The following is a 22334-nucleotide window of genomic DNA, read 5'->3' on the forward strand; positions in this document are numbered from 1 at the left end:
TCTCATCCTCGAAGGGATCAACATTTACTTTCGCCACTCTTTTCCTTTTTATATACCTATAGAAATTCTTGCTATCTGTTTTTATATTTTGTGCTAGTTTACTTTCATAGTCTATCTTCCCTTTCTTCATCATTTTTTCAGTCATTCTTTTCTGCTTTTAAAAGCTTCCCAGACTTCTGTCCTCCCAGTAGTTTTGGCCATTTTGTATGCCCTTGTTTTTATTGTAAGGGGCACTCTGTAGGACTCAGCATTCCACAGTGTATTGAGCCAGCATACAATGAGCAGCAATGCTACGGGCTCCAAAAACCATGTTATCAACTCCATACTGTGCAGCTGGATCTGATTCAAAGGGCCCAAGTTTCCACACGCGCGTAGAACGGCGCAGTCCCGACCTGGACGCCCGTTTTTTGCGCCACAAAGTGCGCCTAAAAACATCCTCTGTATTCGCCATCTCCCTGCAGGTCCTCTGGCCCTCGGCGCAGCGCAGCACGAGCTGTAGGGGGCGGAGCCAGGTCCCTGCGCTGAAAACAGTGCCGGGACCTCTGCACATGCGCGCTACAGTGGGCACGCAAGTGCAGTAGCTCCAGGCGCCGAACTGTGTGGGAGGGGCCCGAAGCACGCAGCCCCTAGCCCTGGCCCAATGGCCTCACTGGGGCTACGTGAATAAGGCTCCTCCCACGGCCAGCTCCTGCATTCCCCCCACCCCCCCCGACCAGACCCAACACCCGCTCCCCGCACCCCCCTGCCTCCGGGCCAGACCCGACACCCGCTCCACCCCCACCCCCGCCTCCGGACCAGACCCGACACCCGCTCCCCGCCCCCCCCGCCTCCGGACCAGACCCGCTCCCCGCCCCCCCTGCCTCCGGACCAGACCCGACACTCGCTCCCCCGCCCCCCCGCCTCCGGACCAGACCTGACACCCGCTCCCCCGCCCCCCCTGCCTCCGGACCAGACCTGACACTCGCTCCCCCACTCCCCCGCCTCCGGACCAGACCTGACACTCGCTCCCCCACTCCCCCGCCTCCGGACCAGACCCAACACCCGCTCCCCCCCACCCCGCCTCCGGACCAGACCCGACACCCGCTCCCCGCCCCACCCCGCCTCCGGACCAGACCCGACACCCGCTCCCCCACCCCCCCGCCTCCGGACCAGACCCGACACCCGCTCCCCGCCCCCCCCGCCTCCGGACCAGACCCGACACCCGCTCCCCCGCCCCCCCGCCTCCGGACCAGACCCGACACCCGCTCCCCGCCCCCCCCGCCTCCGGACCAGACCCGACACCCGCTCCCCCACCCCCCCGCCTCCGGACCAGACCCAACACCCGCTCCCCCGCCCCCCCCGCCTCCAGACCAGACCCAACACCCGCTCCCCCACCCCCCCGCCTCCGGACCAGACCCGACACCCGCTCCCCCGCCCCCCCCGCCTCCGGACCAGACCCAACACCCGCTCCCCGCCCCCCCCGCCTCCGGACCAGACCCGACACCCGCTCCCCCGCCCCCCCCGCCTCCAGACCAGACCCAACACCCGCTCCCCCACTCCCCTGCCTCCAGACCAGACCCAACACCCGCTCCCCCCCACCCCGCCTCCGGACCAGACCCGACACCCGCTCCCCGCCCCCCCCGCCTCCGGACCAGACCCGACACCCGCTCCCCCGCACCCCCCGCCTCCGGACCAGACCCAACACCCGCTCCCCCGCCCCCCCCGCCTCCAGACCAGACCCAACACCCGCTCCCCCCCACCCCGCCTCCGGACCAGACCCGACACCCGCTCCCCCGCCCCCCCCGCCTCCGGACCAGACCCAACACCCGCTCCCCGCCCCCCCCGCCTCCGGACCAGACCCGACACCCGCTCCCCCGCCCCCCCTGCCTCCGGACCAGACCCGACACCCGCTCCCCCGCCCCCCCCTGCCTCCAGACCAGACCCAACACCCGCTCCCCCCCGCCTCCGGACCAGACCCAACACCCGCTCCCCGCCCCCCCTGCCTCCAGACCAGACCCAACACCCGCTCCCCTTCCCCCCTGCCTCCGGACCAGACCCGACACCCGCTCCCCCACCCCCCCCCCGCCCCCGACTGGACCCGACCCGTGCTCCTGTTCCCGCTCCCCCCCCCTCCGCCCCCGACTGGACCCAACCCGTGCTCCTGTTCCCGCTCCCCGCCCCCCCCGACCCCCCGACTGGACCCAACCCGTGCTCCTGTTCCCGCTCCCCGCCCCCCCAGACCCCCCGACTGGACCCGACCCAACCCGACCCGTGCTCCTTTTCCTGCTCCCCGCCTCCCCAACTGGACCCGACCCGACCCGCGCTCCTGTTCCCGCTCCCCGCCCTCCCGACTGGACCCGACCCGACCCGCGCTCCCGCCCCCCGACCCGACCCGACCCTCCCCCCCCCCCACTGGACCCGACCCGACCCGACTCCCGCTCCCGGACTGGATCCGACCTGACCTCCCTCCCTCCCTCTCCCTCTCTCTCTCTCTCCCTCCCTCTCCCTCTCTCTCTCCCTCCCTCTCTCTCCCTCCCTCCCCCTCCCCCGAACCGAACCGAACCGAACCTCCCCGACCCGATCCAACCCAACGCCACCTACCTGTAAATCTGGTGCTGGGGACGGGCCCTGCCCGAAGTCTCGGGCCGGCCCGTTCAGCCTTCGGTCCCGAAAGGCCTGCCTGAAGCACTTTCACACAGGTAGGAAGATGGTTTATTTAATCTTTTCTTTGCTTATAAATGTTTATTCAGGTTGGATTTATTTGTATAATATTTATTATTGAATTTAATGACTTCCCTTCCCCCCCCCACCTCGTTCTGGACGCCTAATTTGTAACCTGCGCCTGATTTTTTAATGTGTAGAACAGGTTTTTTCAGTTGTACAAAAATCTTCACTTGCTCCATTCTGCTTTAGTTTGGAGTACGTTTTCACTGTGGAAACTTTCAAATCAGGCGTCAGTGGCCGGACACGCCCCCTTTTGAAGAAAAAATTCTGTTCCAAAGTAGAACTGTTCTACCTGACTAGAACTGCAGAAAAAAAAATGTGGAGAATTGTGATTTCTAAGATAGTCCGTTCTCCACCAGTTGCTCCTAAAAAATCAGGCGCAAATCATATGGAAACTTGGGCCCTTAGAGAGGTCACTCTCAGTAACACATGCTTTTTGATGCTCCTGAACTCTGCTTGCTATAGTTGACTAACTGTGTCTGCTTCCAAACAGAACCCGGGTTACTATGACATCATGGCCTCAGACATATCCGTGTGGCACGTACCCAACAACACGCCCATAACGAGCTGGAGACATGCGGCAATCCTCCGCTATCACACCCAGACCAAGTTCCTGCATCAGTACGGGGGGAACCTGTTCCAGCTTTACAAGGTGAGTGTTCCAGCATTGTCTAAAGTGCAGTGCGACATTTGAAAAAGATGTGGAGTTTCTGCTTTGGGTGCAATCGGGAATTTGCCCCGAAACACACAAAATTGTATTGGTTAGGTTACAGTTCAAGCCTCCGATAATATTCATCTGCACAATCACAAAATTAAAACATAGAAACATAGAAACATAGAAATTTATAGCGCAGAAAGAGGCCATTTCGGCCCATCGTGTCCACGCCGGCCGACAAAGAGCCGCACAGCTCTTGGTCAGCAGCCCTAAAGGTTACATATAAATCTATGAACAATGACGGAAAGACACCAAGCACCAAGCCCAACCAGTCCACCTCACCCAACTGCAACACACCTTATACTGAAATATTCTCCACTCTACCCCAACCGGAGCCATGTGATCTCCTGGGAGAGGCAAAAAACAGATAAAAACCCAGGCCAATTTACATAGAAACATAGAAAATAGGTGCAGCAGCAGGCCATTCAGCCCTTCGAGCCTGCAGCACTATTCAATATGATCATGGCTGATCATGCAACTTCAGTACCCCACTCCTGCCTTCTCTCCATACCCATTGATCCCTTTCGCCGTAAGGGCCACATCTAACTCCCTTTTGAATATATCCAACGAACTGGACTCAACAATTTTCTGTGGTAGTGAATTCCACAGGTTCACAACTCTCTGAGTGAAAAAGTTTCTCCTCATCTCGGTCCTATATGGCTTACCCCTTATCCTTAGACTATGACCCCTGGTTCTAGACTTCCCCAACATCGGGAACATTCTTCCTGCATCTAACCTGTCCAATCCCGTCAGAATTTTATATGCTTCTATGAGATGCCCTCTCATTCTTCTAAATTCCAGTGAATATAAGTCTAGTCGGTCCAGATTCAGGGAGAAAAAATCTGCGAAAATTCCTCTCCGACCCACCCAGGCTACCCTGGCTGTATTCGATCCCCTGCAGTACTTACCATTATATCTGCGCCGTCCAACAAAAGGTAATGGCACTTTAAGTGCCCATCCAACCATCTCTTAAAAGTAGTGAGGGTTTCTGCATTCACCACTCTTCCAGGCAGCGAGTTCCAGATCCCCACAGCCCTCCGTGTAAAGAAGCGCCCCCTCAAATCCCCTCTAAACCTTCCACCAGTCACCTTAAAACTATGCCCCCTCGTAATAGACCCCTCCACCAATGGAAATAGACCCTTACTATCCACTATGTCCAGGGCCCTCAATATATTGTACACCTCAATCAGTCGAGGAGGCGGGAGCTCGGAGCAGCGCGAGTCCGGGGTCGGCGAGAGGCCTATAAAGGCCAGCGGGAGTCGATCAGTTCGAGCAGTCAGTCGAGGAGGCGGGAGCTCGGAGCAGCGCGAGTCCGGGGTCGGCGAGAGGCCTATAAAGGCCAGCGGGAGTCGAGCAGTTCGAGCAGTCAGTCGAGGAGGCGGGAGCTCGGAGCAGCGCGAGTCCGGGGTCGGAGAGAGGCCTATAAAGGCCAGCGGGAGTCGAGCAGTTCGAGCAGTCAGTCGAGGAGGCGGGAGCTCGGAGCAGCGCGAGTCCGGGGTCGGCGAGAGGCCTATAAAGGCCAGCGGGAGTCGAGCAGTTCGAGCAGTCAGTCGAGGAGGCGGGAACTTGGAGCAGCACGAGTCCGGGGTCGGCGAGAGGCGTGCCGGTGCAGCTACAGGGAGAAGGCAAAGAAAGAAACAAAGGTGACGTCACAGCCTAGGGGGTAAGTGATTGGCTGGTGATTGGTGAGTAGTTTTTCTTTTTCTTCTTATATTAGTCAGTAACTTTTAACATTGTTGTTGCCAATTTAAGTGCATCTAAGGGTTCAGTCATGGCAGGAGAGCTCGGTCGGGTGTTATGCTCCTCCTGTACCATGTGGGAACTCAGGGACACTTCCGGTGTCCCTGACGACTACGTGTGCGGGAAGTGTATCCACCTCAAGCTCCTGACTGTCCGCGTTGCAGAGTTGGAGCTGAGGGTGGATTCGCTCTGGAGCATCCACGGTGCTGAGAATGACGTGAGTATCACGTGTAGTGAGTTGGTCTTACCGCAGGGAAAGGGTCCACAGCCAGCTAGGGAATGGAAGACCAGCAGGAAGAGTAGTGCAAGGAAGGTAGTGCAGGGGTCCCCTGTGGTCATCCCCCTGCAAAACAGATACACTGTTTTGAGTACTGTTGAGGGGGATGACTCATCAGGGGAGGGCAGCAGCAGCCAAGTTCATGGCACCGTGGCTGGCTCTGCTGCACAGGAGGGCAAGAAAAAGAGTGGGACAGCAATAGTGATAGGGTATTCAATGGTGAGGGGAATAGATAGGCGTTTCTGCGGCCGCGACCGAGACTCCAGGATGGTATGTTGCCTCCCTGGTGCAAGGGTCAAGGATGTCTCGGAGCGGGTGCAGGACATTCTGAAATGGGAGGGAGAACAGCCAGTTGTCGTGGTGCACATTGGTACCAACGACATAGGTAAAAAAAGGGATGAGGTCCTACGAAACGAATTTAAGGAGCTAGGAGCTAAATTAAAAAGTAGGACCTCAAAAGTAGTAATCTCGGGATTGCTACCAGTGCCACGTGATAGTCAGAGTAGGAATCGCAGGATAGCGCAGATGAATACGTGGCTTGAGCAGTGGTGCAGCAGGGAGGGATTCAAATTCCTGGGGCATTGGGACCGGTTCTGGGGGAGGTGGGACCAGTACAAACCGGACGGTCTGCACCTGGGCAGGACCGGAACCAATGTCCTAGGGGGAGTGTTTGCTAGTGCTGTTGGGGAGGATTTAAACTAATATGGCAGGGGGATGGGAACCAATGCAGGGAGACAGAGGGAAACAAAAAGGAGGCAAAAGCAAAAGACAGAAAGGAGATGAGGAAAAGTGGAGGGCGGAGAAACCCAAGACAAAGAACAAAAAGGGCCACTGTACAGCAAAATTCTAAAAGGACAAAGGGTGTTAAAAAAACAAGCCTGAAGGCTTTGTGTCTTAATGCAAGGAGTATCCGCAATAAGGTGGATGAATTAATTGTGCAAATAGATGTTAATAAATATGATGTGATTGGGATTACGGAGACGTGGCTCCAGGATGATCAGGGCTGGGAACTCAACATTCGGGGTATTCAACATTCAGGAAGGATAGAATAAAAGGAAAAGGAGGTGGGGTAGCAATGTTGGTTAAAGAGGAGATTAATGCAATAGTTAGGAAAGACATTAGCTTGGATGATGTGGAATCTATATGGGTAGAGCTGCAGAACACCAAAGGGCAAAAAACGTTAGTAGGAGTTGTGTACAGACCTCCAAACAGTAATAGGGATGTTGGGGAGGGCATCAAACAGGAAATTAGGGGTGCATGCAATAAAGGTGTAGCAGTTATAATGGGTGACTTTAATATGCACATAGATTGGGCTAGCCAAACTGGAAGCAATACGGTGGAGGAGGATTTCCTGGAGTGCATAAGGGATGGTTTTCTAGACCAATATGTTGAGGAACCAACTAGGGGGGAGGCCATCTTAGACTGGGTGTTGTGTAATGAGAGAGGATTAATTAGCAATCTCATTGTGCGAGGCCCCTTGGGGAAGAGTGACCATAATATGGTGGATTTCTGCATTAGGATGGAGAATGAAACAGTAAATTCAGAGACCATGGTCCAGAACTTAAAGAAGGGTAACTTTGAAGGTATGAGGCGTGAATTGGCTAGGATAGATTGGCGAATGATACTTAGGGGGTTGACTATGGATGGGCAATGGCAGACATTTAGAGACCGCATGGCTGAATTACAACAATTGTACATTCCTGTCTGGCGTAAAAATAAAAAAGGGAAGGTGGCTCAACCGTGGCTATCTGGGGAAATCAGGGATAGTATTAAAGCCAAGGAAGTGGCATACAAATTGGCCAGAAATAGCAGCGAACCTGGGGACTGGGAGAAATTTAGAACTCAGCAGAGGAGGACAAAGGGTTTGATTAGGGCAGGGAAAATGGAGTACGAGAAGAAGCTTGCAGGGAACATTAAGGTGGATTGCAAAAGTTTCTATAGGTATGTAAAGAGAAAAAGGTTAGTAAAGACAAACGTAGGTCCCCTGCAGTCAGAATCAGGGGAAGTCATAACGGAGAACAAAGAAATGGCAGACCAATTGAACAAGTAATTTGTTCGGTATTCACTAAGGAGGATACAAACAACCTTCCGGATATAAAAGGGGTCAGAGGGTCTAGTAAGGAGGGGGAACTGAGGGAAATCTTTATTAGTCGGGAAATTGTGTTGGGGAAATTGATGGGATTGAAGGCCGATAAATCCCCAGGGCCTGATGGACTGCATCCCAGAGTACTTAAGGAGGTGGCCTTGGAAATAGCGGATGCATTGACAGTCATTTTCCAACATTCCATTGACTCTGGATCAGTTCCTATGGAGTGGTGGGTAGCCAATGTAACCCCACTTTTTAAAAAAGGAGGGAGAGAGAAAACAGGGAATTATAGACCGGTCAGTCTGACCTCAGTAGTGGGTAAAATGATGGAATCAATTATTAAGGATGTCATAGCAGTGCATCTGGAAAATGGTGACATGATAGGTCCAAGTCAGCATGGATTTGTGAAAGGGAAATCATGCTTGACAAATCTTCTGGAATTTTTTGAGGATGTTTCCAGTAAAGTGGACAAAGGAGAACCAGTTGATGTGGTATATTTGGACTTTCAGAAGGCTTTCGACAAGGTCCCACACAAGAGATTAATGTGCAAAGTTAAAGCACATGGGATTGGGGGTAGTGTGCTGACGTGGATTGAGAACTGGTTGTCAGACAGGAAGCAAAGAGTAGGAGTAAATGGGTACTTTTCAGAATGGCAGGCAGTGACTCGTGGGGTACCGCAAGGTTCTGTGCTGGGGCCCCAGCTGTTTACATTGTACATTAATGATTTAGACGAGGGGATTAAATGCAGTATCTCCAAATTTGCGGATGACACTAAGTTGGGTGGCAGTGTGAGCTGCGAGGAGGATGCTATTAGGCTGCAGAGTGACTTGGATAGGTTAGGTGAGTGGGCAAATGCATGGCAGATGAAGTATAATGTGGATAAATGTGAGGTTATCCACTTTGGTGGTAAAAACAGAGAGACAGACTATTATCTGAATGGTGACAGATTAGGAAAAGGGAAGGTGCAACGAGACCTGGGTGTCATGGTACATCAGTCATTGAAGGTTAGCATGCAGGTACAGCAGGCGGTTAAGAAAGCAAATGGCATGTTGGCCTTCATTGCGAGGGGATTTGAATACAGGGGCAGGGAGGTGTTGCTACAGTTGTACAGGGCCTTGGTGAGGCCACACCTGGAGTATTGTGTACAGTTTTGGTCTCCTAACTTGAGGAAGGACATTCTTGCTATTGAGGGAGTGCAGCGAAGATTCACCAGACTGATTCCCGGGATGGCGGGACTGACCTATCAAGAAAGACTGGATCAACTGGGCTTGTATTCACTGGAGTTCAGAAGAATGAGAGGGGACCTCATAGAAACGTTTAAAATTCTGACGGGTTTAGACAGGTTAGATGCAGGAAGAATGTTCCCAATGTTGGGGAAGTCCAGAACCAGGGGTCACAGTCTGAGGATAAGGGGTAAGCCATTTAGGACCGAGATGAGGAGAAACTTCTTCACCCAGAGAGTGGTGAACCTGTGGAATTCTCTACCACAGAAAGTAGTTGAGGCCAATTCACTAAATATATTCAAAAGGGAGTTAGATGAAGTCCTTACTACTCGGGGGATCAAGGGTTATGGCGAGAAAGCAGGAAGGGGGTACTGAAGTTTCATGTTCAGCCATGAACTCATTGAATGGCGGTGCAGGCTAGAAGGGCTGAATGGCCTGCTCCTGCACCTATTTTCTATGTTTCTATGTTTTTATGTTTCCTCTCAACCTCCTCTATTCCAATGAGAACAAACCCAGCCTATCCAATCTATCCTCAAAGCTAAGATTTTCCATTCCAGGCAGCATCTTAGTAAATCTCCTTTGTACCGTCTCGAGTGCAATCAAGTCCTTCCTATAATACGGCGACCAGAACTGCACGCAATACTCTAGCTGTGGCCTAACCAAAGTATTATACAATTTAAGCATAACCTTCCTGCTCTTATATTCTATGCCTCAGCCAATAAAGGCAAGCATTCCGTATGCCTTCTTAACCACCTTATCCATCTGGCCTGCTACTTTCAGGGATCTGTGGATAAGCACTCCAAGGTCCCTTTGTTCATCTACACTATTAAGTGGCTTACCGCTTAATGTGTATACCTTTTCCTTATTAGCCCTTCCAAAGTGCATCACCTCAGACTTCTCTGAATTAAATTCCATTTGCCATTGCTCTGCCCACCTGTCCACTAGATTTATATCCTCCTGCAGCCTATGACTTTCCTCTTCATTATCAACCACACAGCCAATTTTAATGTCGTCTGCAAACTTCTTAATCATACTCCCTATATTCAAATCTAAATCATTGATATATACCACAAAAAGCAAGGGACCCAGTACTGAGCCCTGCAGAACCCTACTTGAAACATCCTTCCAGTCACAAAAGCATCCATCAATCATTACCCTTTGCTTCCTACCTCTAAGCCAATTTTGGATCCAACTTGCCACTTTGCCCTGTATCCCATGGGTTTTAACCTTCATGACCAGTCTACCATGTGGGACCTTATCAAAAGCCTTGCTAAAGTCCATATATCCTACATCTTATGCACTACCCTCATCAACCCTCTTGGTTACCTCCTCAAAAAATTCAATCAGGTTAGTCAAACACAGGTCGAGCGTCCTGGAGACTGAGGCTGGGCGAGGCGAAAGAGATCCAGTCCGAATCCGTCCAGTCAAACCTTCACATCCCCCGGGATCTGCTCGACCTGGCAGAAAATGAATGTCAAGAACCCCTGCCCGCTGGGTCGGAGGGTGGTGGCGGGGAGGGTGAGAAACCCCAATCTCTGTCCCTGACGGTGGCCCCAGGGGACTTGGAGGATCTGGAAATGTTTTTCGGCCCGGTTTCTTCATGCTTCCCGGTGCCTGGGGTGCAAGGGGTCCCCCATCCACTGCCACTTCCCGACCCGGCATCCCAGGAGGAGCCCAGAGAGAACTCCTCCGCCAATGATCCTGGGAATGGGATCCTGACAGAGGTAGGGCCGCATGGTGCGGTCGATGGACTGGCCGCTGGTGGCGACCTGCCGGAGTAGGACGGGGACTTGGTGGTGGGTGCGGGAGAGGATTTAGAGTCCATCGCCAGTGAGGCGATGGATCTCCTCGTGCCCGCCGCTGAGTCCCCCCTTCATTCCTGCCAAGCAACTCCGGGATTATTTGCAGAATGGAGGGTCGCTGTAATAGAGCCCAGCTGGCCCTGAACAAATGGTCCAAGCTGGCACTGCTCATCTGGACCGTCCGCACGGTCGTCAAAACCATGGGCATGGACAGAACCTGACCAAAAAAGGTAATCTTGAGTTGTGCCAGCTCAAAACATTCCTCACTGGGTTGCTGAGGGAGTGGAGGTCATCACACGACTCCTCTCCCTCCCCACAGTAGGTTAGTAGAGGTTGCACAATGCTCTTGACATGAAGATAACCATAGCCAGCCTCAACATCAACTGTGGCAGAGAGGCACACCGTAGATTTAATAATTTTTTGCTCCTATGGGAGGGGAAATGTGCAGTGTGCTTCCTGCAAGAAACCCACACCGTTCCGGGAGACGAGGCCACGTGGCTCCTGGAATGGCAAGGAGATATGTGAAGAGAAAGATTAGTGATGACTAATGTAGGTCCCTTGCAGTCAGAATCAGGTGAGTTCATAATGGGGAACAAGGAAATGGCAGACCAATTGAACAAATACTTTGGTTCTGTCTTCACTAAAGAAAACACGAATAACTTCCCGAAAATAATAGTGGACCGAGGGTCTAACGAGAAGGAGGAACTGAAGGAAATCCTAATTAGTCAGGAAATTGTGTTAGGGAAATTGAAGGGACTGAAGGCTGGCAAGTCCCCAGGGCATCCCGGAGTACTTAAGGAAGTGGCCCTAGAAATAGTGGATGCATTGGTGGTCATTTTCAAACATTCTCTAGACTCTGGATCAGTTCCTATGGATTGGAGGGTAGCTAATGTAACACCACTTTTTAAAAAAGGAGGGAGAGAGAATACAGGGAATTATTGACCTGTTAGCCTGACATCGGTCGTGGGTAAAATGTTGGAATCAATTGTTAAAGATCTAATAGCAGCGCATTTAGAAAGCAGTGTCGGTCCAAGTCAGCATGGATTTATGAAAGGGAAATCATGCTTAACAAATCTTCTAGAATTTTTTGAGGATGTAACTCGCAGAATGGACAAGGGAGGAGCAGTGGATGTGGTGTATTTGGACTTTCAAAAGGCTTTTGACAAGGTCCCGCACAAGAAATTAGTGTGCAAAATTAAAGCACATGGTATTAAAGCATATGGTATTGGGGGTAATGTATTGACATGGATAGAGAACTGGTTGGCAGACAGGAATCAAGGAGTAGGAATAAACGTGTGCTTTTCAGAATGTTAGGCAGTGACTTGTGGGGGACTGCAAGGGTCAGTGCTGGGACCCCAACTATTTACAATATACATTAATGATTTAGACAAAGGAATTGAATGTAATATCCAAGTTTTCAGATGACACTAAGCTGGGTGGAAGTGTGAGCTGTGAGGAGGATGCTAAGAGGCTGCAGGGTGACTTGGACAGGTTAGGTGAATGGGTAAATGCATGGCAGATGCAGTATAATGTGGATAAATATGAGGTTATCCACTTTGGTGGCAAAAACAGAAAGGCAGAATATTATCTGAATGTGACAGACTAGGAAAAGGGGAGGTGCAACGAGACCAAAGTGTCATGGTACATCAGCCATTGAAAGTTGGCATGCAGGTACAGCAGGCGGTGAAGAAGACAAATGGCATGTTGGCCTTCATAGCGAGACGATTTGAGTATACGAGCAGGGAGGTCTTACTGCAGTTGTACATGGCCTTGGTGAGGCCACACCTTAAATATTGCATACAGTTTTGGTCTCCTAATCTGAGGAAGGACATTCTTGCTATTGAAGGAGTGCAGCGAAGATTCACCAGACTGATTCCCGGGATGGCAGGACTGACAGAGGAAGAAAGATTGGATCGACTAGGCTTATATTCACTGGAATTTAGAAGAATGAGAGGGAATCTCATAGAAATATATAAAATACTAACGGGATTGGACAGGTTAGATGCAGGAAGAATGTTCCAGATGTTGGGGAAGTCAAAACCAGGGGTCCCAGTCTAAGGATAAGGTGTAATCTATTTAGGACCGAGATGAGGAGAAACCTCTTCACTCAGAGAATTGTGAACCTGTGGAATTCTCTACCACAGGCCAGTTTGTTAGATATATTCAAAAGGGATTTAAATGTGACCCTTACGGCTAAAGGGATCAAGGGGTATGGAGAGAAAGCAGGAATGGTACTGAAATTGCATGGTCAGCCATGATCTTATTGAATGGTGGTGCAGGCTCGAAGGCCAAATGGCCTACTCCTGCACCTATTTTCTATGTTTTTATATTTCCATGAGAGGTCCGCATGAGCCACCTCACTGCCACTTCTTGTGGGGTGGCCATCTTGATGTCCCCACATTTTCAGCCGGAGATCTTGGGGGTCGAGGAGCCTGTGCCAGGCTCCATGTCACGGTTTGTCTGGGGGACGGCCACTCCATTTAGTGAACGAGTACGCCCCCCAGCCTGGTCCGTAGCAAATGTTACTTCGAAGGAGTGTCCACTCTTCTAGGTTCCTTCGACATCAACGACTGCATTGACCTCGGGGGGGATTTTAACTGCACCCTCGAGGCAAGGGACTTCTTCGGTGCCCCGCAGAGCATGACGGCGATGGAGAAGTTAAGGGATCTGGTCGGGTCCTTCGACTTGGTGGATGTTTGGCGAAATCTCCATCCCAACTCGAGTGCCTTCACTTGGGTGAGTCCTGGAAGAGGATGGTCCAGAATCGACTGCCTGTACATATCCCGGGCATATGTATCCTGCATTCCAGCGGCTTCCATGTGGCCAGTACGTGCTCGGACCACCACCTGGTGTGGGTGGAGCTTCTTTCGCTCTGTGCATGGGTGGGGTCCGTGTACTGGCACTTTAACAACATGCTGCTGGAGGACAAGCAGTTCCGGGATTCGTTCTGTCGGTTCTGGCCCAACTGGAGAAGGAAGCAGGGGGGCTTCCCCTCCTTGAGGTTATGGTGGGAGGTCGGCAAGGCTCACGTCCATCTCTTCTGTCAAGAGTACGCGAAGGGGTCGACCAAGAGGCGGGAGGCCAGGGTGGGATGCCTGGAGATGGAGGTGCTCGACCTGAAGTCCCGTCTCGGTCAAGTCGTCGAGGACCCGGCCCTGTGGATGATGTATGAAGTGAAGAAGGACCTGCAACTTGTCGGGTCACGAGGTGCATTCATGAGGTTGCGGATGCAGTTCCTCCGGGACCTGCACCGCAGCTCCCCGTTCTTATACTCGCTGGAAAAAAGACAGGAGGTCTGTAAGCAGCTCTTGACGCTGCTGGCCGACGACGGATCTCTGGTCTTGGATCTGGAGGGCATCAGTAACAGGGCCCGCGACTATTACAGGGCTCTGTTTTCTCTGATCCATCCAGTGAGGAGGCACGTAGAGTTTTGTGGGAGGACCTACCGAAGATTGGCCCAGAGGGCGCCAAAGATCTGGACGCTCCGCTAAGCCTGTGGAGTTCCACAGGGGGTTCTGGGACGTCCTCAGGGGCGACAACGCACAGGTCCTGGGGGAAAGTCTGGCGACCAGGGAGATGCCCCTCTCTGCCTACTTAAGAAATGGTGCCCGGTCTCCCTCCTCAGCAGGGATTATAAAATTTTTGCCAGGACTATGTCTGCTTGCCTTGGTGCCGTGCTGGACCACATGATCCACTCCAACCAGTCCGACATGGTCCCGGGCCGGATAATCCACAACAACATCCATCTGGACCGGGACCTGGTCCACCATTCCCAGAGAGCTGGTCTGTTGGTCGCCTTCCTTTCCCTAGACCAGAAGAAGGCGTTCGACAGGGTGGATCACGATTATCTGTTCGGAACTCTGCGCGCTTTTGGGTTCGGGACTCATTTCGTCACCCGGATCTGATTTTTGTACGCCGCCGCGGAGTGTCTGATTAAGGTTAACGGTTTTGATGCCGCCCCTGTGCTTTGGGAGAGGGGTGCTCCAGGGATGCCCCATGTCCAGCCAGTTATATTTCAAATGCGTGGAGCCTTTCCTGTGCCTCTTGCGGAAGAGGTTGATGGGACTGGCTCTGCAAGGGCCGGGCATGGAGGTCATCCTCTCGGCTTCGGCCGATGATGTGCTCCTCAAGGTCAAGGATCCCATTGATCAACTGGGATGAATGTTCCGGACTCCTGGTGGGCCAGTGGCGGGTAGACTCCCTGCCTGAGGAGCTCAGGCCTTTTGCCTGGAGCACGACCCATCTCCTCTATCTGGGAGTCTACCTTAGCCCTGACGAAGAAGCTGGCCGGCGAGCTGGAGGCTAAAGTTGCCGCTCACCTAGGGCACTGGACAGGACTGCTCCGAGTGCTGTCCTACAGGGGTTGAGCGCTAGTCATAAACCAGCTGGTGGCCGCTGTGCTGTGCTACCAGTTGGTCATTTTTAACACTCCCCCCGAGTTTGTCACTAAGATACAGAAAAAGCTGGTGGACTTCTTCTGGAACAACAGGAAGCACCAGGTCTCTGCTGCAGTTCTGAGTCTCTTGCTTAGGGAGGGTGGTTAGGCGTTGGTGTGCGTGAGCACCCAGGCTGCGACGTTCTGTCTTCAGATTCTGCAGAGATACCTGTACGTCGAGCACCCTCCTCGAAGGTGTGCGCTGGCAACGTGTGTTTTCTGCCAGCAGTACTGCCTTAATTATGACACGCAGCTCCTGTTTGTGAGCCTGGAGGGCATCAGGGCCTACCTGTCTTTTACCAGAAACTCATCAGGGTCTGGAAGAGCGTTGCCACCAAATGCAGTTCTCCCCTGTTTGGAGTGGCGGCTGTCCTTTGGAAGCCGCTGCTCAGGAATCTGTACCTCCACGACCGCGGTTTTAGGTGGCAGGCGAACGAGAGGGCTGTGGCTGGCGAGGTGATCAGGGTCAGGGACCTGCTCGATGGCGGAGGAGTGGGCTGGATGGTGCCAGAGGAGCTAGCACAGCACCTATCCTGGGCCAACGTCCGACATGCGGCCAATGTCATCGAGTCGCTAAAAACAGCACTGGGCCCTGACTCGGTTAGGTGTGTCGAGGATGCTCAAGGACATGGGGAGATTCCGTCCGAACTGATCCCCGTCTGGATGGAATTCCCCATCGGCGCCAGGCCCGAAACCTCCCTCGGGAGCTGGTGCCTCACAACTTGAGCCTCCTCCGGGAAATCCCCTCCGTGCCTTTCAGTTCTGTGCGGAGGGGATGCCTGTACGGGCTGTTCTTTCACACTCTCCACTTTTCCATCCTCGTCTGTTGTCTGGACACGCCATGGCACACCATCTTGCCATCCAGAGGAGGTGGGGCCCTCAATAGAGTGCTCTCTACACAGGAGTCCTCCCTTTATTTATTGGGGACTTGGCCTGGAGGGTTTTACATGGAGCAGTCCCGTGCAATCGGTTTTTAAGTCGGTTCACGGACTCCCAGGCCGCCTCTAATTTCTGCGGTCTAGAGGAGTCCGTGTTCCATGGTTATGTTGAGAGTATGAGGTTGCAGCCCCTCTTCCATTAAATGAAGCAGCTGCTCCTCAAATTCCGGCTGCACTTTAGTCCCACGCTCCTGTGCGGAGGGGAGCGTGCAGGTCGGAAGGCCTCCTCGTGGGATTGCTCCTGGGCATGGCCAAGGTGGTCATCAACCGGTCCAGGCAGCGGGCGGTCGAGGGAGTTGTTTAGCCCGACTGCCTGCCTCTCTTCCGCGGTTACATCCGAACCAGGGTGTCCCTGGAGATGGAGCACGCAGTGTCCACCGGTACACTCGCTGCCTTCCGCGAGAGGTGGGCGCCAGAGGGACTGGAGTGCATCATCACCCCCGGCAACCAAATTTTAATTTGATTTAAGTCACTGTCCAAAGTTTAATTTGCTTAATGTGTCAGTTTTAGTGCCCCCCTTTAATCAAGGGGCACTTGATTTACAGATCAACTTGATTTACAGATCAACTTGAAATAGTTGTAGAGTTGTTACATTGTGAGTGGCTTAGCCAGTCACGTGATGTCCACAAGATTCAATAAAAACCCAGTCAGTTCAGTTTAGGTCAGCCATGATGAGGCATGCACTTGTGAGCCTAGTGGATAAATTGATAAAGTGCAGTATGATTGTTAAACCTTGGTTATGAATTCTTAAGCAAAGAACCCATGAATACATTACAGTAGGCAAACGTAGCAGGCACAGCAAGCATCAACAGACAATAATGGGATACATAATCAGTTACTCTGTTTCTGGAAGAGATGACTGAGGGATAAATGTTGGCCGGGACACTGGGAGAACTACCCTGCTTTTCTTTGAATAGAGCCATGGGATCCTCTACATCCTCCAGGACTGGCAAAAAAGGCTTTGGTTTAACATCTTATCCAAATGGTGCCCCTCCAACAATGCAACATGCCCTCAGTACTGCACTGAAGTAGCAGCCTGGATCATGCAGTCAAGTCCCTGCAGTAAAGCTTGAATCTACAATGTTCTGACTGAGAGATGAGAATATTACCACTGGGCCAGGCTGATAACCTGGAATTGTGTTGGCAGGTGTCCAATAGAGCAGGTGGTGAGCTTTTCATGGAAGAGATGAGTTCGAAAAGCATTGGGTCGGAAGATGTTGGGGATTGTGGGAGAAAGGAACTGCAAAGTTAGGAGGAGGACTGGGAGAAGTGGGCGCAGGGAGAGGAGGGGGCAAAGAGGGATGAGACGGCCAAGCGGATTGTTTTTCAATGTGTGGACAATATGTTCTATTTCAGCGTTACCCTGTAGAATACAACAAAGGGAAATGCCCAGGTGATAACGGACCTTTCACTCCCATCACCTATGACTTCGGCGATGGGCAGAAGATACGCAATTTTTACGGGACTTCTGTTCGAGGTAAGTGCAATGTGCAGGGGTTTAAGTGAATTACTCTATTTTAACATTCAAGGTTCAAGAGCATTGCCTTCTGAAACAAAAACATAGATTTCTGGTTGGTGGAATCAGTCCATTTGCCATGGAGAAGTCAGGCAAGGGCCATGAAACTGCTCACTGATCTGTAGTAGGTATTGCAAAGCAGCTCTTGAATGGGCAGAGGCTGTATTAAAAAATTGGATTTGATGTAGTCCTCCGCTCTATTCTGCATTTAGGAATTAGCATAATCCCAGAATTGATTGAAGGGACCAATTGTACAATATTTAGTGATCACTGATCATGCCAGGGAGTTCTGTCAATCATCTTGTATTTAATGCTGAAGTGACTCTTCACCAGATTCCTGATTGTCTCTCAATAAACTGGAATTGTAAATGTTGCCATGTTTCTGTCAGATTGTGTCAGTTTACTGTACCATTCACATTCTAATATTTAGTGACTTGGCACAAAAAGTCTTCTTAGGAATGCTGGAGATTTCAGGAGATGGGCTTTGGTGACATACCTATCAAAGCTAAACTGCCTGCTACCCTAACCCTAACCCTAAATAAGGACAGACAGCAGAGATTGCTGCCCAAATCTCAGTGTAGAAAGACACTCCCTTTCAATGTTGAAAAGCCTGAGTTTCTCCATCTTCCCTCAGGCCTCAGGCCTCTGATCTTCAAGCTTTTCTCTGAACTGCCTCCAGAGTTTCAATGGCCCGGAATTTGCGCTCAGCTGCAAAGCAAAGGTGTTCACCGCTGGCCCTGAAGCACGCTTCACACAAGGATCTCACAATCTCTGTGTCGAGAACTTTGGTTTACTAACCTTCAATTCTAATCAACAGAAGTTAATGGGGATTCCCTTGTGCAAACTGCTGTGATGTCAACAAACTGTCTAAGCAGCCAAACAAAATGAAGAATTCTCACAGCCAGCGGACAAGGTAGTGAGTAAGCTCTTAAAATTCTACGTTTTTAAAAGTGTTAGAGAGAGCGAAACAAAGATTGGATTCTCACATGGGGAAAAGGCAAACCTGAAATAACGATGCACAAACTCAAAAAATATGTCTTATTAAAGTTTCTGAAACATTTTAATTGTTATTAAAATGGACAAACTACACACGGCACAAATTAAAATGAGTTTTCCAGGCCCTTAACATTTGTTTAGCAGTAATAACGCTCGCAAAAGCCCAGTTACACCTAATCCTTTTAGCTTCAACATTTAGTGGAGAATTTAACCGTGTAATTACTGCGGAAGAGCTGAATTTTTCATCAGTTTCCCTGATTTGGGTGATTACACAGATTGCTGGTTTTGTGGGGGTAGGGGCCTGTTTCAGAGCTGTCAATGACAGACCGCAACTTCACGATTTCCACCTGTGCCTGCGCCAAATCCCAAAGCTGCGGTGAGTTTCACATGTAGGGGCCCCGCATGTTCCGGGGTTAGGCATGCGAAGCACATGCGCCTAAACCCGCAACTTGCAATCTGGCAAGAATCCTTCTGATAGATCATATGCATCCAGAAGAAAAGGGCCTCTGCGGGCGGAGACCTGGGCTATTTACCCACTTTCTGCCCAGCGAATGCCCTTGAAATTCTTACAACTGATAAAAGCAGACGTAAGGTGCAAGGCCTGCTTTTGTCAGCGTAAGACTTTTAAAGGACAGAAAAATACACTTTACTCAACAATTTGAACATTTAAAATTTTACTAAATAAGGTAAGTTTATTTTTAGACCCTTTAAATTATATATATTTATTTTTTTTTAAATTAAATGAATGTTTCAAATAATTAATTAAAAAATTAATTATTTTCTCAAAAAAAATCTATTTTAAGTGCTTGTGTATTTTTGGGGTATTCTCATTCATACAAAGGGTGAGTTCTATATATACGGAACTCACCAGAAGTATGAATGGGGATCCCCCTATCTTTGGTTGGGCCGGCCCACATGATCCCAGGGATGTGTACGAAGCAGTTAACTCCATGGAATATGTGGGCCTCTGCACAGGTCTTTGCATAGAGGCCCAGATCCAGAAGTCTCCAAACCTCCGGGACAACCAGATAAATTCATATAAATTTTCCAGGTCGGGGACATCTGCCCGTGGGAAGCCTCTGAACGCTATTTCTGGGCCTTTAATTTTTATATCGATTAGGAAGAGCAGAGTAGCTCATGCCAGAAAGGTAGTGAATTTCTTCAGTGCATTAAAGATAGTTTTCTGGAGCAATATGTTCCAGAACCAAAAGAGGGCAGGCCACACTAGATTTAGTAATGAGTAAAGAGCCAGACTTAGTTAATAGAAAGAAAGAAAGACTTGAATTTAAAAAGTGCCTTTTATGACTACCTGAAAGTGCTTTACAGCCAATGAAGTTGTTTTGGAATGTAATCGCTATTGTAATGTGGGAATTACGGCAGCCAATTTTTGCAAAGCAAGCTCCCATAAACAGCAATGTGATAATGACCAGATAATCTGTTTTTGTTGTTAATTGAGGGATAAATATTGGCCAGGGCACTGGGAATAACTCCCCTGCTCTTCTTCTAAATAGTGCCACGAGATCTTTTACATCCACATGAGCGAGCTGACAGGGCCTCGGTTTAAAGTCTCATCCGAAAGACGGCACCTCAGACAGTGCAGCACTCCCTCAACACTGTACTGGAGTGTCAGCCTAGATTTGCGTGCTCCAATCCCTAGGGTGGGACTATGAACCCACAACCTTCTGACTCAGAGGCAACTGTGCTACCCACTGAGCCACAGCTGACACTTAACAGTCTAACAGTCAGGGAACATTTATCTACCAGTGATCATAATATGACCAAATTCAATGGGCCCGAGTTTGGTGAAAGCCAAGTTCCGCCCAATTACCAGCCAAAGGACCGCTGAGATCCTGACGGTACTTTGGGCAGAAGTTTCATGAAAAAATGTGGGAGAGACCATCCGGCGGCAAGAATGGGCCTTGCACGCCAATTCTGGGCGGCAGCGGGCAGTCGCTCCCATTCTGGGCGGCAAATGTGATCCTCGGCAAAGTACTGCCAAGGATAGAGTAAGGCCCAGGGAGGGGGGAACTGATAAAATAAAACGTTTTCAAAACAGTAATAAAAACCATCATAAATCCTTCAGGGGACCCCGTCCACCTTAGTCCCTGCAAAAGAAATAAAGAAAAGAAATGGACTAATCTTTTTTTGCAGATCTTCATACTTACTGTTCAGGTAAGACCTGCCTGTAGGCGGCGGTCTTTTCCCCTGCTGGAACAGAGGACCACCCGGACCAAACTGGGGATGCAGCGGGTGGGCGGGAGGACTCTTGTGAGTGTTGCACGCCGCTGCACACCAGTGGACACCAGCGGGCACTCCCCAGCTGTAAGATTTCTAAATCTCTGGCATTAAATTTGACAGTGAGACAATTGTTTTAAAACAATTGGAACAGTTTATTAAAAACACATACACACACACACGCACATCCACCTTAGTTACAAAAGATACAATGAGGTTATATAAAGAGTGATATACATTACTTCCCTTTGGCTGGCTGGTTCAGGAGAGAGCGAAGAACCTTTGGCCCAGTTCTTTATACCTCTCAAAGCCATTGTCCCTCAGAACGTCTCAGGATTGGACCTTGGTTCCAGGGCAGTTCCTTATTGGCTCTCCTCACACATGTGGCTGTCTGGTCTGGCTCAGCCATCTCTTGATTAGATTAAATGCCTTTCCAATACACAAAACCCATGCGGCAGCTCTGTGGGCTTCCATTTTGTTTCTTACAAAACTCAGCCCGTGCTGGCAACCCATGGGCTTTCATTTTGTTTCAACACAAACAGGCCTTTCCTTATAATCTACACTTTTAACATTTATACATGCACAGAATCAATTTTAATCATTAATAAACCACTTTTATTCTTACACATCTCACAGCTTGCACATACTGCCAGTTATTCACCCATGACAGGCTTATCACATAAACAGATTGCATGACACTCACTGACACACTTGCCTTTCTGTTGCAGAACAAGTTGACACATAAAGAGAGGCAGCAGGAGCTGATCGGTGGGTCAGGCCCGGCTGCATATCCTTACCCCGATGGAGGAGATGGTAATCGCCATCATTGGAGCGACGATCACTGCAGCCGTAGCCAGCGGCGGGGCTGAAATCACTGAAGATGACGGTATCCTCGAACCTAATCCTCCTTCTCACATCCCACTGCCCCCTCATCCCACAATGTCCTTTGATTTAAAAGCTGCCGATGGTGCAAGCGTGTACCTTTTACTTTCCCTCCTCCTCGCACCACAAACCTATCGTGTGCCTTGTTCCTTCCCGACTTCAGTTTTATTAGGGCTCCTTGATGCCACACTTGGTCGAATGCTGCCTTGATGCCAAGGGCAGTCACTCTCGCCCCACCTCTGGAATTCAGCTCTTTCGTCCATGTTTGAACCAAGGCTGAAATGCTGTCTGGAGCCGAGTGGTCCTGATGGAGCCGACACTAGGCATTTAATGTCACTTGATAGCACTGTCAACAAACCTTCCATCACTTTGCTGATGATTGGGAGTAGTCTGATGGGGCGCTAATTGCTGGATTGGATTTGTCCTGCCTTTTGTGAGCAGAATATACCTGGGCAGTTTTCCACTTTTTTGGGTAGATGCCAGTGTTGTAGCTGTACTGGAACCACTTGGCTGGACGTGCAGCCACTTCAGGAACACAAGTCTGCAGTACTATAGCCGGGATGTGGTCGAGACCCATAGTCTTTGCCATGTCCAGCGTGTTTAGCCGTTTCTTGATATCACCTGGAGTGATTCGATTTGGCTGAAGATCGGCATCTGTGATGGTGGGGACCGACATTGATCATCCACTTGTCACTGCTGGCTGAAGATTGTCGTTCATGGAGCCTCCTCCTCCCGTTCGTTGTTTAATTGTCCACCTACATGTGCAACTGGATGTGGCAAGACTGC

General features: G+C 50.7%; 1 protein-coding gene across 1 annotated transcript in view; it reads left to right on the top strand.

Moving 5' to 3' along the window:
- The window catches only part of LOC139262720 (intelectin-1b-like), a 48191-nt gene extending 30015 nt beyond the window's left edge, over positions 1 to 18176 (top strand). Inside the window, exons 5-7 of the mRNA XM_070877870.1 lie at positions 3197 to 3355; positions 17276 to 17396; positions 18070 to 18176. Of these exons, the coding sequence (XP_070733971.1) occupies positions 3197 to 3355; positions 17276 to 17396; positions 18070 to 18176 (387 nt within the window). The remainder of the gene's footprint in view (positions 1 to 3196; positions 3356 to 17275; positions 17397 to 18069) is intronic.
- The last annotated feature ends 4158 nt before the right edge of the window (positions 18177 to 22334 follow it).

Source organism: Pristiophorus japonicus, chromosome 4, assembly GCF_044704955.1.
Source record: "Pristiophorus japonicus isolate sPriJap1 chromosome 4, sPriJap1.hap1, whole genome shotgun sequence".
NCBI lineage: Eukaryota > Metazoa > Chordata > Chondrichthyes > Pristiophoridae > Pristiophorus > Pristiophorus japonicus.